The following is a 15788-nucleotide window of genomic DNA, read 5'->3' as shown; positions in this document are numbered from 1 at the left end:
CTTTTTTTAAAATAAAAAACATTTAAAAAAAGGTTTTTAACTTGGTGATCACAGCCACAGTCATGTGACAGGAGAGTACATGACTGCAGCCCAGAGACAGCTCCATGGAACTGATATAAGATAACATCAAGATAAACATTTGGTAAATATCAGTGAAATTAATGTATATTAAATTAAATGTCAGTGCGGTAGCTGTTAGTGAGCTCCAAAAAACATATCTGCAATTACCGACAAGGAACCACCAAAGAGAATGAATCAGGCACTAAATAGTAAGTGCAACATTTGCAACTTGCTTGTACGTTTCAGCACTTTAAGCAATTTTAGGATATTTATGAGGCTTTATAGGTAAGTGGGCTCAAAGTTATGATTTTGATTTTGAGTGTACTTGCTAGTTTGAGGAGCTGATTGTCCCGCTGTTGTGATTTCTATCGCCATATTAAATTGTAAGTATAAGCTTTAGGTATTATAAATAGCAGCGCAACAGCGCCACGCGGATGGACGCGTTCAAGTTCTTCTGTGAAAATGAAACTGAAAGAAGAGCTCTAGTGTCTTCACAGCACACATCGTCGATTTAACGTAAGTTCCTATCCAATTGCTTTTTTAATAAAAAAATAAACTTAGTCACGTTTAGTTCAACACATCAATACCACGATAACGCGGAAGTTTGCAGATGTCTCTTTGAAAGTGACTTATTCAAAGTGATTCTCACGTATGATTTACTAAGAGTTGTTGAGTCTGCGGATTGTTTATCTGAGAAGTAGGGCCTCAATGTTTCTATATAAGTTTATAGTTTGACTGTGTTTGTCCTCATTGACACAAAGTCTTCTTTAGGCAAATATTAATATGTTCATTTATTACACTGACTCCATGTAAAAGTTAATGTTTTGTGAATTATTTCAGATTACTTTCGTTTAGCTATGTCTTCAGATGAGGTAAGGCGTCATTTTGCTTCTTTATGATGTTGTTCTTCCTGCTTATGTTGTTACAAATTAAATATTACACAGAATAATTGACTAAATGTATCTTTAATAATGATAAACGCTATTCCTCTATGGCTTGTTGGATTTTAGTTTGTTTTTATCCCATAATTGTAATTTTTAAATAAATAAAAAAATTGTAAATAAAGCTTTAAAATAACTGTATTGATTTAGTGATGTAAACTTATAAAGTAAGACAAAATGAAAAAGAAACTTGTACTTGTACATTACTTCCACCACTGATTATAATACTACCTTATCTTGTAAGATTAGTCATTTATCCTCGTACAAATGTCTAAATAACTCACAATTTCTCTTGATGGATCATTAACATTAATATATAAAATCTGAGGTGTTTATTTATATATATGTTTGCGTTTCAGGATTTCTCTATGGTGTTGCCGGGCGCACAGCCGTCCGAGGAAACCTTGGAGGGCATCATGGTTTTAATCAACGATTACAAGGTGCACTGAATCTCATCGTTTATCAGACAGAAGTATATTCATGGTGTTTTAACACAGAGTAGATTATACTTTACTCTGTGGTTGAACGAGGAACAGGTTTGTAGGCACAGAGCGGCACATAAAAAAAATAGAAAGTACAGATTTAGATAAATATCTGTGACACTTAAATTAAATATGGGAAATAAGCATAGACGTTTACAACAATCGAAATGCTTGAGGGTCCTGCCTGTATGAACAATATAGTTGTCAAGTTTATTGTCATAAGGTTTTGTACAAAAGGGACTCTCAATATAAAAACATACAGTGAAATATCAATATAAAATGTACAGTATATGAAAGATGTCACTCGCATATAGCGTGGACTGTAAATACAAACCCACACAATGTACATAATTAAACAGTAGACATTTAAATTGCTATTACACAGGTCAGGCAGGTTATTATTATCCTGTGATAGATTCCAGATGGTATTCTTTTTCTGTTGTCATGTTGACTCATGACTCATATTAACTAATATTTAACTTCTCATAGTTTCCAAAGATACCAAAGTTCTCATGTTGAACTACGAAGACTTATTTCCACTTAGTGAAGGGGAAATTTAAAATCTCATAATGCTAAAACATGTCAGGCTGAATTTGGGGAATGTGTATACATAGATGCACATGACTTTGCTTACCTGAGTAAAATATATTCATTTCTTATACATGGAAAAGAAAACAGAAAAGACAAAAGGTTTAGTGAACGCAGTTTGTGTGTCCACAGAAAAAATACGAGCAGCTGATCCAGGAGCAGGAGGATATGGTCACCAGCAGAGTCGGTCAGCGGGAGATGACTGAGAAGTTCAAACAGCGCACCGTCAAACTGACCCAGAGTCTGAAGGAGGACCAGCGCTTGCATCAAGAGAAGATTGGAATTGAAAAGGTATCTGTGCTTTGATGTTTGAGCGTCAGTGTGCAGAGTGGTGTTTATGCAGAGTTGTTCTCACATTCATCTGCTGGAGGGGTAAAAGTTTCTCTGTGCTCACCTTAAAGTTAAACACGAGTACGTAGAGATTACTTTTTAACTTGTCATGGTTCAACATGCAACTTAGACAATTGTGATGTGGAAACTCGAAACCTTCAGTGTACAAGAATGGACTTTACAGGGAAGTAGGAGACTTTTTGTATCTAATTTCAAAAAGGAAAAATATGCAAGTGAATTGAATATTTTTATGGAATTGGACACAATTTATTATTATAATTATCATTAATTATTATTGGGATCTTTAAGTTGGTCTGAATCATTGCAGGTAGTGTAAGTGTGGGATTTGACAACTTGTACAAATATATTATAGAATCAAAGTTGTGCTGCACTGCACTCTGGTGGTTGAACCTCTAAACCAAGCCACACTGTTGGCCCTGTCCCAGGTGTTTTCCCATCAGCTGTTTTAAAGGTAAAACATGACTCTGATTAGGGTGCAATCAGAAGTGCATCGCACCGGGAAGTTTCAACCAACAGAGAAAAGTACAAAAGCGGTACAGACATGAGCGTGGTATCATTCTTCTCATCTATAACCTGAACATATTAAATGTTCCTTAAAGGTTTACCATTCAAGTGTTTAATTCAGTGTAAGTATTCTTTCAAAAACTTTCTTTAAATACATTTAGGTTAAAACCTTCTCATAGACTTTAGTGTTTATCAATCCTATAATATGTAAACAATCAGCATGACTGCATCACTTTCATACTCTGACTCGAGAAGATCCTTTTTTTATGTCTGGAATTTTTCTTTTATCCAATTTTCCAAAAAGATAAGTACACAGTCTGAACAGTGTTTATGTTTATATTTTAATATTTAAACATGGTTAACAATTAAAAATGAAAAGAAAAAAAGGCTTTATAAGAAAAGCAGTAAATAGATGTAAAAACTAAAGAGACTAGAATAAAAACCAAAAGTCTTTTGCTTAAGAAATTATAATTTTCATTAAGTGTACTGCTGAGTAGACGTAATAGGTTGCTTCTCCTGAAATGTTTCTGTCTTGTAGGCTAAGGTGAAGTTGATGAAGGATGAGGACTGTAAACTGATGAAGGACATCCTGAAAGTGGAGGAAGCACTGAAGGAGGAAGAATCCGAAAACAAGCATCTGACACAGCAGACTGAAGTACGTTTGTTAACTCAACGCGCCGCCGCCTGCAGTCAGTCCATCACACGTCCAGTAAACCTGCACCTTTTGATTTCAGGTGTTCACTGCTGTACCAGAGAGGAAGGTCGTCTTCAAAGGCTCGACAGGAAAAGGAGTCGACTCGCAAACCTTCGACATGAAGCCACATATAGTTTACCCGATGGAGGGCGGGACGGCACTCATTACATTTGCGGATGAAGTCGGTGAGTTTGTTCAGCAAGCTGCTGCAGGTGTGTTTTCATTCATCTGCATTTGTCGGAGGTTAGTGGTTGTAAGATTTTCCAATATGAGAATCATGGGATTCTGCCAAAAAATAAAGAAATGTCTTTGCTTGTAGTGTTTAAAAAACAAAACAAGCCACTGGTCACTTTGAAACAAACAAATACATTGAACCATTACTTTTGGGTGCAACACCCCAGTAAATGATCTCAATGAGAAACACTGCAATGTTTTATTACGCTCTTCTGGTCGTGCCGATATGACTCTGGAGTCATTCTGTCTTCAGTGGCCACTAAGATCCTGGAATTGGAGAAGCATCAGGTGGATCTGGGAGCAGAGTTCAGCATCACTGTGGAGGCCCGGCCAGTTAGGCTGATGCTGCCCAGCCTGGTGGAGGTACAACAAAGAGCCTTTAAAAACAAAAGTATCACTCCTTCTCGAGTCTGATCAGTATCCGTATTCATTTCCTGTGAGTGATCTGTGTCCGTCTGTCTGTCCCGCAGATAGACTCTGAGGTGAGTCCTCTGCACATATTAGTCTCCAACCTGCCCAAAATGGACATAGAGATGCTGCTGAGCAGGCTGGAGAACCACTTCTCTAAGACTAAACACGGAGGCGGAGAGGTGGATGATTGTGAATGGCTGCCTGACTCTGGGACTGTGGTCATCGCCTTCGTGAAGAATAACTGTGAGCAAGCTTCTCTTTTTATTTTATATTTAATACTGACATATTCATGGGATATTCATTTTATAGAGGTATTTATTCAGAATGCAGTAGTTATTGATTATTTTATCTTATTAACAGTTTTCCAAAAAAGAATGCACATACAAATAAATAAATAACAATAAAGCATTTACAAAAAAACAAAAGTTGGACCAAAAAGCTGTAGACTGAAGCGTATTATACTTCCCTTTTGACATAGCATATTCTAATATTCTATATACAACAGAAATACTATACACAATAATAATCAGTTTGCCAGATACAAATCTATCCTTTGTATTTGTCGCTACCTTTATGATTTTTTAAACTGGCTCTCTTTAATTACAAACAAATGATTTAATTCTATTGTCACCGTCACCGTCAGTTGCCAGAGGTTTGACAAATACAGAGTACCATGACGTGAAGCTGCAACACAATAAGCAGAAGATGGACAGAGTGAGGGTGACTCCCTTTCTCAACGGAAAGATTACAAACCTAAAGGTGAGCATTTGTTAGGAGAAACAAAGCTTTCCACTCTCAGATTCTCTGGGACGTTTTGTTGTTGCCACTTTCTATCAAAATGGAATAGTTTGGAGTACGTTTTCCCTTTCAGACCAAGATGTTGACGTGTCCTCGAACAGTGCTGCTGACGGGTATCCCTACCATCATGGAGCGGGAGAACCTGCAGGATCTGCTGGAAATCTACTTCCAGAAAATGAGCAACGGCGGAGGAGAGATTGAAGCAATCCTCTACAACCCGCTGGGTCAGCACACCTCGGCCCTGTTTGAGGGCGTCTCCACAGACGAAGAGCAGGAGTGAGATATGGCTTCATCACTGCTGCTCTTAAAGAGATTCAGCTTCAGGGTGAGATGTAACGACAGGATCCACTCTCCATTTTTTTTCTTCGAACGAATCTATGACTCCGGTCAGAATTGTTGATATCAATTCTGAGAATTATAAAACCTCCTCTCTATTCATACATGAACAAAATATTTAATCTGTTTTGGGTTTTTTTCTGATTAGACATCAATGACGATGATAAATCGAGTGCACTTAGAATAACCTCATTAATCAACAAGGAATCTATACTTTCTTTTTATACACAAGAATGTAAACGGCTTGCTGTAACACTGTTGCTCAGTGAATGATGTGGTGTGACATGATGAAATGACAGACCTGCATGTATATATTGTCTTTAGAAATAAAAAAATATAACTCTTATATGAAATAACTTCACTGCTTTCTTGTGTCGTTAGACGAAGCTAACAAGCTAGCAGCCGGCTAGCTGGTTAGCTAGCAGCCGGCTAGCACACGCAGAAACAGCTAGTTCTGTCCGAAGGGTTTTAAAATCCATCCAGCGGCACCGATGAAGCTCACTTATTAAATCTCACTTATTAACTTGTTATATCTCTTTCATTTAGTTTTCACAAAAACAAAGTTTAAAACTGACATTTTTTGTAGGGTCATTCTTTGACTCCAGAAAGTTACTGCCTAGAAAGAGTCCAGTGTTGATGTCATTTTACACTTCTGTTTTTGCACGGAATAAACAAAGAAGATATAACATGTTAATTAATTAGCTTTAGAGGCGCTGGGAGATATATTTTGTTACCTTTGGAGCCAGGCTAGCTCTTCTTCTCACCCCCCCCCTTCCCAGTCTTTGTGCTAAGTGTCAATCTTAACATTTAACTGCTAACCCAACTCTAGCAACAAACATAATTTCCCAAAATGTTGAACAATTCCTTGAAATATTTTAATTTCAGGTGACAATTCTTTGGTTTATTTCAAAAAGTCAAAGTGTGGAATGCATTTTAGCGTTCACTTGGCAAATAAATGCCGAGATCATTTGCAAAAACAGACGAAAGTTAATCTTAAAATGAATAACCCAACTCCAGTTTGATTTTACCTCGACTGCACAATAACAATGAACACTAGTTCGATTGGCATTCTCTGGATTGCATACATGTAAAAAAACAAACAAACAACTGAACTTGGAGCAAGTTTATTGTAAAAACATTACAGCCGATTAAAAAGTAACAGCACATTTTAAACAACTAAACCGACAAAGAATCCAGCTACATCCCCTAGTGCACAAACTGGAAAGAATAAAAACAGCAGCTGAAGATCCACCAGACTGAGGTCAGGCACTTAGACAGAAGAGAGGGATAGCATGTGTGTAAAAGCAAAAATACATTCAAAGTGAGGAAAACTAGAGAGGAAGGACATAAAGGCCAGAAAACAGTCAAGTATTTTGGAAGACAGGCAGCCTAATTTCACATCAAGACAAAGAAAAATATAATTTAAAACCCTCTAAAACAACAACACTATGTTTTCATAATGATTACACACAAACTAGTGCAGGAGTAACCGTCCTCTTTCTTCTACAGCACGCCGTCTTATTACACCTTCTTAATCTCAAGATTTGTTTTTGTGCAGTCGTCGTCTTCACAAACAAAACCAACAAACATAAAAACCTCTCCAGGTTTGAAATCCAAACCTGACATTTAACAAGGTCTCAGTGCAAACTCTGGTGTCAAAGTGACGTGGCCCCATGAAAACTACCAGCGTTACTCTCCCGGATCATGTACACGACTGTAACAAAACATTATGCTATGATGCGTTTACAGGTTCTACTCACACGTAACAGTTAAAAGGTTTCGGGGGGGGGGGGGGGGGGAACACAGGTTGTAGTAAGTCGTACGGGTTATTGTTAGTAGAAGATTGCTAATGCCGAGAGGTAAACTGGCCTCACAGCCTTTTTTTTTTGTTAATGCCAGAATACAATGTTTATGTTAATGAATGTTTGTGCTATGAACTGTAAGCCCCTCACAAGGAACTACTCCAGGTGAATGCGAGACAAATACTTGAATGGAGTGTTTTCTGTGTACAGATTTACTCAACTACATTAGTGTTTTGAATGTGGTTTAGTCTAATATACATTATACATCACCACCGCCCACCTCACATCTTTAAGTTTTAAGTTTTAATATTTGAACAGCAATTTGTCCTACTTTGTCTTACATACCTCGAGGTTAAGGGTCGGGGTCAGTCAATTCAAAACATTGCATATTGTTGTTAATATTGCTTTCCAAAGCTCCTGTGAGAGTCCACACAGAGAAGAAAGATGTAAAAGTTGCTTTCGAAGAGCGTCAGAGAGGCGTCCGTCTCCTCGGCAGGTAAGTATGCAGGAGTGCATTAGTGGGTTGAGAGTAGAGTAGAGTGGGGGGGGCGGCTGCTGGTCGTCCAGACTGGAATCATGGGACTGTTGATACAATTGGCATGTGCAATACGGCCATTTAGACGACCAGTGGGGCCCATTCGCTTGATTTGCGTCCATACTGGGTGAAGCAAGGGAACAAGAGCAAAAAGGAAAACATTTTTATTTATTGCTTTTGTGAATGTAAAAGTTAAAGCTGCAATATAAAGTTAAATAAGGAACTATAGCTGCAACAGATGACTGATTGACAAGATATTTCAGAATCTTTCCAACAGTTCCCTTTTGTTGCCACTTGGAGCCGCCAATATGCAAGTTTGCCTGCAGCCGTACACTCACCTGAATATCAGTAAGCTCTTTGTAGAACCTCTTGGCCAGGTCCGGCCCGTTCTCCATAGTCGGGATCTGGTAAGTCTGAGAGAGAAACAGACATTTTGTCTTTTAGCCCAGCAGGTTTACAATCAATGCATTCAATTCTTAAACATCATGATCAGGTTGATCGCTGACCTGCTGCCAATACTGGAATTTAAGGTACTTGTACTTTACTTGTATTTGATGTCTTACTTTATACTTCTACAACACATCTCAGAGGGAAATATTGTACTTTTTACTACATTTGTCTGACAGCTTTTAGTTTTTAAATTACAGTTCCTTATCGCCTTCCTGTCCAGGTCAAAACCATTCATACATCGCACACACAATGAGTACTTAAAGTACATTTGAGTAAAACTTAAATACTTTCATGTAAGTGGGGTTTTGAATGCAGGAGCTTTACTTGTAGTGGAGTGTTTGAATACGTCCTGCACCACTGAGCATCTGTATGTATACTCAGATTTATAGTAACCAGGTGAAAATGAGCAAATCATAAGAATAAAGTGGACATTAGAAGGGAACAGAAGATGAACTCCTACCGTTCCTTTGTAGAGGAGGCTGCCGACAGGACACACGACGCAGGCCGTCCCCGCGCCGAACACCTCCAGGATCCTCCCAGACTCCAGAGCCTCCAGCAGCTCCTTCATGCCCATCGTGCGCTCGGTCACCTTGAACTCACCCTGACAGACGCACAGAAAGCAAATCATTTATTTTATATTAATCATTTTCAAAGATGGGATGCAACACACCAAGCGGACAAAGCTCGTTCCAAAACGGGAGTGAACCCGGGGTTGGCCTTTCACCCGCTTAACCCTCGTTGAGCTGGGGCCAAATTGTAACGTTGTGTTTAAAAACTAAAGATCAGAGGATAGATTTGACATAATTTATGGGAGATGTGAATGAAAACATCAGTGCTGTTGAGGTCTGTGAGAGTCTAGGTCTGGGCTCCTCTCTGGGGGTCTTACCCAGCTTCTGGACAGGTCCAGCAGGGACTGTCTGGTGACTCCTGGGAGAATGATGCCATCCAGAGAAGGAGTGAACAACTCTCTCTCTGCAGACACAGAAACATACAATTACAAGGTGTTTAAGTATCTCCACCCAGTACAGTAATGAACAGAACAACACTTCTCAAGACAGAAAGGAGTCTGACCTCCGTTATCATTGATCCAGTAGATGAAGAGGTTCATGGTGCCGACCTCAGTGATCTCCTCCTGCTCTCCGTACAGCCACAGGACCTGCTGACAGCCGCGCTTCACCGCCTCGTTCTGCACAGCTATTGTAGGACCGTAGTTACTGGAAAACACCGAAGACATGAGTGATGAATGATGAATTTAAAACAACATTTCCCTGAACTTCCTTGAACAAATAAAAAAGGAATCCAACTGCCATGATTTCTATAAACTTCATATCCTTGTGACGGCAAAGATTTCATCAAACAATGAACAGTTGAGACTCACTTGCTGAGTCATACTTGGCTGTGCAGATTTATCATTTTGTCACTACGTTTAAAATGCACTATAACTAAATAAATCGCTATAAGATATTTCAAACTCTCAAACATCTATTTCGTATCAACAATTGCCACAAACGGCAAATATGGGTACTGATTTGAATATTTTTTTACTTTATTTGTATTATTATTCAGTGGGTTTTATTTTAAATCTTATGTTATGCATTCTATTTCATCTGATTTGAACAATTATCATCAAATGTATTTTGTTTTTCATTACATTTGTTCATTTTACGTCTATTTTTCCATATTTTAAAGCACTTTGTGGAGCAAAGCTGGCGTACAAATGAAGTTTATTATTATTATTATTATTATTAACAATATTTATCAGAACTTGTTGACAACCGCTGGAAGCAGAGCTGAAGAGAGCTCAGTTAATATCTTCTGATAAAAGAAACTCATGATATGGATCTAATGTTTGGGAACAGACTTTAGATTCAGTTCTTCGTCTCGCTTTCACACAAATGAAAGCCACATTAAATAAACATGGTAATATTATAATATAGAGCCATAGCGATTAAATATCCACCCTGCAGTCCCGTGACTGCTGCTGCTGCTAAATCCGGCTTGAGAGCAGATTTCGTTGGTTTAGTGAGTCGAGTGGCTGTTCGGCAGCGTTACATAATCCCACTGTAGCTGAGCAGACTCGTGTGGAAGCAGGCCTGTGATTAGAGGCTGTGTGGAATGAGCGGAGATTAGAAGCACTGATGGTATCTGTAGTACAAAAATTGTAGGCACTCACGCTCTTTAACATTTACTCTGAGAGAGTCTTCTGCTGTGAGACAGCTGTAATACTGCCGTCTGTGAAGCTCATAAGTCAACTGTGTTACCATTTAGACTTGTCCTACGCAGCTGTGACTGTTGCCATTAATAACCTGTACTTTCCCTGCTATGACGAGACAAAAGGTCTGTCTTGAAGAAGGTTTATTGTTCCACCATCTCAGATTTGAACCCAACACCAGTTGGCTCTGTGGTCTTCTCTACGCTTCATGAGCTAAGTGGAAAATCCAAATAGTTGTACTTCGTCCAGATCCACTGCTGAAAGAAAACACAGCTGAGGTGCGAAAGTACTTTAGAGGCTTGGCCCAGAAAGGACAGCGTTATAAAGCTTGTGCTACAATCCAGACGTATTCATTGAGATCATTTCATTCTGCTAAAAACAAATATAAAACAGTTTTGTCTGTTTTTGGATTCTTCACAATGCAGTTTGGAAAATTACCAAATTACATTACATTAATTGGCATTTCTGGCCCTGCAGCTTAAACGAATCGGTAAGCAGCTCGCCGCTAAATGTAGCGACAGGATGAGCAGGAGGTCTTGAATCTCCCTAAACATTATCCCTTATACAATATATAAATAAATATCTTAAAGACACAGAGATACCAAACTCACCCTCCCATCTTATAGGACCCGACGCCTCCTTGCCAAGCCCTGACAAATGAAGGGTCCGCCAGCAAAGACACAGGATTGAATGACCCCGTAGCGAAGTACGGGCCCACTGGGCCGATGATGACGAAGATCATAGCTTCTCCTGCCCGAGACACGCCGAGGGACGGCTGGAGGAGGGATGAGGAAGAGGAGAGGATGGGTAATCATGAGCAGGAAGCAGTGCAACAGTAAGTATATTATATAACCACATTTAACACCAGCTCCTTTAATCACTTCATTTGAGATGGAAACCTGCACAAATATAATCAGTTCATCAGCTAAAGCTCACCTCAATTCCTATGAAGGTGGGTCTGATGTAGAGGCTAGCGTCCTGGGAGAAGGGAACCCACTCCTGGTCGACCTCCACCAGCTTCTTGATGCACTCCAGAAGTTCAGTTTTGTCAAACGACTACAAAGAGAAAAAGACATTAAAACAATCGCTCCTCTTCACAGGATGAAGATGGAATGATATTAAGTTGTATAAATGAAAGCATTGACCTCTATAAAGTTACTGAAACCATAATGGTTGGCTGTTGCCTCTAAGAAAAGGTGAAGAGTTTCTCATTACACATGTATACCATTGCACAATACATCTTCATTCATTCGTTGTGAAAGATGCAATATTTCTCTTCCTTGTAGCAAACAGCAAAGACGGCTGAACATCTGACAGAGGTTCATTATGTTCCATAGTTTCCATTGTGTTTTGAAACCTGATGAAGTTTCACTCATGCATTAGGGCGGTGTTGTTTTACGCAGTAAGCCGGCACTGGGAGTTCTGCCAGGGAGTTACATAACATTGCAGACGGTTGATTGTTGCACGGCCTCGGTCTGTAAAGAATCTGAAGTATTTAAGGCACATTGAGACCAACAGTCGCTGTGGGGAACAGAAGACATGTCCAGTTTAAAGGTTTATTTTTACCCCTCACACAGGATTGAACAACGTCGAGAAGTCCGTCAGAGCAGAAGTAAATAACACTATGCTGCAAGACCCTGTTATGTGCACCTGGTTGGCTGGTGCTGTGCGTTTGACTCCATCACGTGGCACTGCTCTACAGCAGAGCCAGGAGCAAAGCAGGAAGTTTTTTGCCACCAGTGACCTTTTAGTGTGGCTTTCCCAGTTTTGGCCGTTCAAACAGAAAATAATTCTGATCTAGTGGAAACATGTTGCTTCAGGTACGAGCGAGGCAAGGAAATAATTCAGAAATTCCACTGTGAGTAACATATGGAGGTGAGGGAACCAGTTAGACAGACACTAATCCTCACTGAGGGTTTCTGAGGACGAGGTTGTGTAAAAACTCACAGGAAGGCAGCTTCTGTCAGCGCTCTGATGCATCCTCGTCATGTTCAACATGGGTCTGAACAGGCGGATGTGGTTGTCCTCTCCACGAAACGCCTTCATGCCTTCGAACAGCTGGAGAGAAACACACAACACTTTACCTCAGCTTTTCATGTATGTTGCTCTCCAACTGATATGATGAGGGTTCCTGTCATTTTAGTACATTTGAAGCTCTACTCACCTCTATGGAGTAGTGCAGGGCAGAGCTGGCCGGGTGCAGCGACAGGTTCTGGAAAGGTTTGATCTGAGGAGCCTCCCAGCCGCCCTTCTCCGACCAGTTGATGGTCAACATGTGGTCGGAGAACTGTTTGCCGAACACCAAGGTGGAGGGGTCAGGCTTTGGCTTACAGGCTGTATTGTGTTCGATGACGAGATCTGCTGCCTGAGGGTGGAGACGGACAAGCGCGCCGGAGACGGGCGGAGAAAAAGAAGAAGTAGACGGGACAAGAGCAGAGCAGGCGACGAATACAGTGATTGTTTTTAAAGCAACATGATTGACAGAGCATGCTTTAAAAGGACAATTAGTTAAGTGTTGTACAGAGTCGGTTAAGATGCTGACTTATATGGTCAATTAGACACAATTAATTAAGTTAAACTGAATGAAACTGAATTAAGTGATAACAACAAGCAGACAGTGAGGGAGAGACAAAGAGGAAAAGAAACTTTAAGTTCTAGGCAAGTTGAATTTGAGGAGACAAATCCCTATTTTGTGAAATGTCACATGCCTTCTTCCCATAATGATCATGAGATAACACAGACCTCACCTGGTGGGAAACAACATTTCTCTCATTACCTTAAAGGAGCTGGCGGACCGCAGTGAGCCAAAGGAGAAGGGAAGGGTCTGAACAAGTCGTCCATGAAGTGCCTGCAAAATAAACCCAACAAAAACTCTTTATTATCTATACACAATACTCATACTTACAATCATAATTTACCAGACAACTTGATGCAATACTTTATAAGATCTATCGTCTTTTTGGGTAACAACAATTCATCCAGCCTTGGAAATACACAAGGACACCTTGTCTGACATTGTGTTTGTGGGTGTGTGTGATTTAGCACCAATCGTTATGCCCACAGTTCACAGTGTGCAGCTAGTAGCACATGCCTGCACAAGACAGCCAGTGCTAAGTACTGTGCTGTAATTAGAATCTGGCACTTATACAGGCTACTCTGCAAAATGATGATTGCGAGTTGAGAAACTTTTGAATTGAAAAAACAATATTTGTTCTAATAACCAAAACACCAAAGCAGCCACCAACAATAATGGCTTTCTATTGTAAATGTGCAGAACATAATCCACAACTTGTCACCTGAGCTAGGCACCTGACAACTAACAACACCACCTATGGCAAGTAAAGCAAGATAGTGGTGGTTCTGGTTTTACTGGCTTTCTAGTCTTGGGCATTGTGCCAATGTCAATAGTTCCAGTCATGCCAGGTAACACAGGCATAATGTATAATGTATAATGTATAATGTATAATAATAATAATAATAATAATAATAATAATAATAATAATAATAAGTACATTCTGCTGTTTTCCCAGTTAGTATGGCTGAATTGTCCAGGCAGTTGAGTGCTAGGTACAAGTTGTTCTTTTGGTAATACAATAATTAATCTGCAATGGTGGTCTTTCACAACATGGTGCTGATCTTAAGACTTTATCGTGGTTGTCATATGGTCTTATGGTCAGCGGTGGTGTAGAACAGTGTAATTGATGTTTTAGTAATTCCTACAAAAAGTTGCACAGCGACTCCGACGCAGGAGCCCATGTGTGTGCACTTTGTTAAATGGATGATGCAATAGCGAACATAGGTTTGTGCACTTTATATATATTTTTTTCTTCTGTGTACTTTGTGACATGCACGTGTAAATCGGATGCATGAAATCTGATCTTTTTTTTTTTTTTTTTGGACCCACAATCCACAGTATGGAATTAAAGAATAGAATTAGCAAATGCTAGTTAGCATTTGTGCATAGCGTTAACATTAAATTATGAGCCAGCAAGCTAATAACTTAATAACATACATATACACTTTAGCCTACATATTCTGTAGATATGCATCGTAGGCAAGCGACCTGGAGAGGTGATAGCTGCATTATAGCCTCAGGCCAAACTTTGTTTGAAAATCTGACAATTCAAAGCAAACTTGATTAAGGCCCCACTTACAAACTACATAGAAACAAACTCGTGACTACCACAGCATCAGACGGATATATTTTTCAATTCGGCATATTAACATACATATACAATTTACATATTATGTAGATATAAAGCTTAAACCACGTATTTACAAGATGCCTTCTAGCCTCAAGTCAAACTCTTGTTTACACATCTGACCGTTCAAAGATGACTTGATATAGCGTCGCTTACAAACTACATATTAAACAAGACTCGTGACATCTCCAACATCAGAATAGAAATTTCAATTCGGCATAGCCTACTATAATCTAACAATCGTCTAACTGGTTTGCCTACCACCAAACCCGTGCAAGGCGGTAGGATGTGCAACGTTAGGTAACTTTTTTTATTTCATAAATTAAGGTCTAACATTTTGACTGACTGTCTGCCAAATTTGATATTGCACCATGAAGATGTACAGAAGACATTGAGCTGTGTTTAGGAGGCGTTAGTTTTTTGCTGATAAACAAGACAATTTTTAATTTCCACATTTTTATCATGGAGTTTGGTTTGATGACCGCTACTGCATTGTTTTGTCAACCCCGGTGCTGGCGGGACAAACACATCAGTCTGTATACACCAGACTATTTAAAGGACTTGTTATCTTTCTCGGTCATTACCAGCCACCTTATCACCAATTTAAGTGAATCATTTACCTGACAGTCATTGTAAACAGATAATAACAGCACACAGACATCAGTCGATGAACTCACCGTTCGGAGGGCTGCCATCTCCGCTACGTTACAATGATAAACGCGATTATTTGTTCGTGTGGAAACAGACACTGAGCTCAAAGTCAACTTGGGTTCCGCTTTGAAATACGAGACGTTGTTCGCCAGAGTTGGTTGAAACCGTTGAAACCAGAAACCTCCCAGACATAAAATGCCCTTCGTTATAGTCCTTTAACGGAAACACTTATGAAACCATTTAAAGGGTTTGTGTCTATGTTGTTCTTGTTTTTTCCCCCCCTGTCAGTTCTGGGTTAATAATTAAACATCACCTGGAATGTTATGTTATAAGAGAAAATTATGTTAGAGGGGAAAAAAGAGCCATAAAATCAATTTAATAATAGTCTTGTAATTATAATGAACGGGTTTCATTCATGAAGTCATTGAGGGCGCGACGAAAGCGTAACATCGGATTGGCGGAAAGCAGCAGGCTCAAAAAGGGGAGGTTATTCGAGGGCAGACAGGTCGATGCCGATTGGTCGGTCGCTGGGGAGTG

General features: G+C 39.6%; 2 protein-coding genes across 3 annotated transcripts; one reads left to right on the top strand and one right to left on the bottom strand.

Moving 5' to 3' along the window:
- The first annotated feature begins 451 nt into the window (after nucleotides 1-451).
- ifi35 (interferon-induced protein 35) lies at nucleotides 452-5755 on the top strand. 2 transcript variants are annotated; one of them, XM_029436781.1, is made up of 10 exons: nucleotides 452-576; nucleotides 901-932; nucleotides 1361-1441; nucleotides 2204-2362; nucleotides 3465-3581; nucleotides 3661-3805; nucleotides 4108-4217; nucleotides 4325-4508; nucleotides 4909-5024; nucleotides 5137-5755. In XM_029436781.1, the coding sequence occupies exons 2-10, from the start codon at nucleotides 918-920 to the stop codon at nucleotides 5341-5343; spliced, it is 1134 nt and encodes a 377-aa protein (XP_029292641.1). In that variant the 5' UTR covers nucleotides 452-576; nucleotides 901-917; the 3' UTR covers nucleotides 5344-5755. The 2 variants fall into 2 exon arrangements, with proteins under 2 accessions (XP_029292641.1, XP_029292642.1); XM_029436782.1 differs by lacking the exon at nucleotides 901-932 and having other exon boundaries at nucleotides 528-576.
- Nucleotides 5756-6507: 752 nt separating this feature from the next.
- Nucleotides 6508-15545, bottom strand: bcat2 (branched chain amino-acid transaminase 2, mitochondrial). Its single transcript, XM_029438276.1, has 11 exons — nucleotides 15278-15545; nucleotides 13175-13246; nucleotides 12563-12763; nucleotides 12346-12456; nucleotides 11335-11454; nucleotides 11010-11173; nucleotides 9258-9400; nucleotides 9073-9158; nucleotides 8647-8787; nucleotides 8075-8149; nucleotides 6508-7859 (listed from the first exon to the last, which is right to left on the bottom strand). Exons 1-11 carry the CDS (start codon nucleotides 15293-15295, stop codon nucleotides 7818-7820), a joined length of 1173 nt encoding a protein of 390 aa, XP_029294136.1. The 5' UTR covers nucleotides 15296-15545; the 3' UTR covers nucleotides 6508-7817.
- Nucleotides 15546-15788: the final 243 nt, after the last annotated feature.

The sequence above is a fragment of the Cottoperca gobio genome, chromosome 8, assembly GCF_900634415.1.
Source record: "Cottoperca gobio chromosome 8, fCotGob3.1, whole genome shotgun sequence".
Classification (NCBI taxonomy): domain Eukaryota; kingdom Metazoa; phylum Chordata; class Actinopteri; order Perciformes; family Bovichtidae; genus Cottoperca; species Cottoperca gobio.
The sequence above is the reverse complement of the archived record's forward strand: the minus strand, read 5'-3'. Positions and strand labels throughout refer to the sequence as shown.

What these genes read in the sequence shown, in the direction of transcription:
- bcat2 (XM_029438276.1), bottom strand. An exon ending in GGGTCCTATAAGATGGGAGG is followed by an intron (nt 9,401 to 11,009) that starts GTGAGTTTGGTA and finishes GGTGTTTTCCAG; the next exon opens with TAACTACGGTCCTACAATAG. An exon ending in AAGAGCTTACTGATATTCAG is followed by an intron (nt 7,860 to 8,074) that starts GTGAGTGTACGG and finishes TGCTTCACCCAG; the next exon opens with TATGGACGCAAATCAAGCGA.
- ifi35 (XM_029436781.1), top strand. An exon ending in TACATTTGCGGATGAAGTCG is followed by an intron (nt 3,806 to 4,107) that starts GTGAGTTTGTTC and finishes TTCTGTCTTCAG; the next exon opens with TGGCCACTAAGATCCTGGAA. An exon ending in CGCCTTCGTGAAGAATAACT is followed by an intron (nt 4,509 to 4,908) that starts GTGAGCAAGCTT and finishes CGTCACCGTCAG; the next exon opens with TTGCCAGAGGTTTGACAAAT.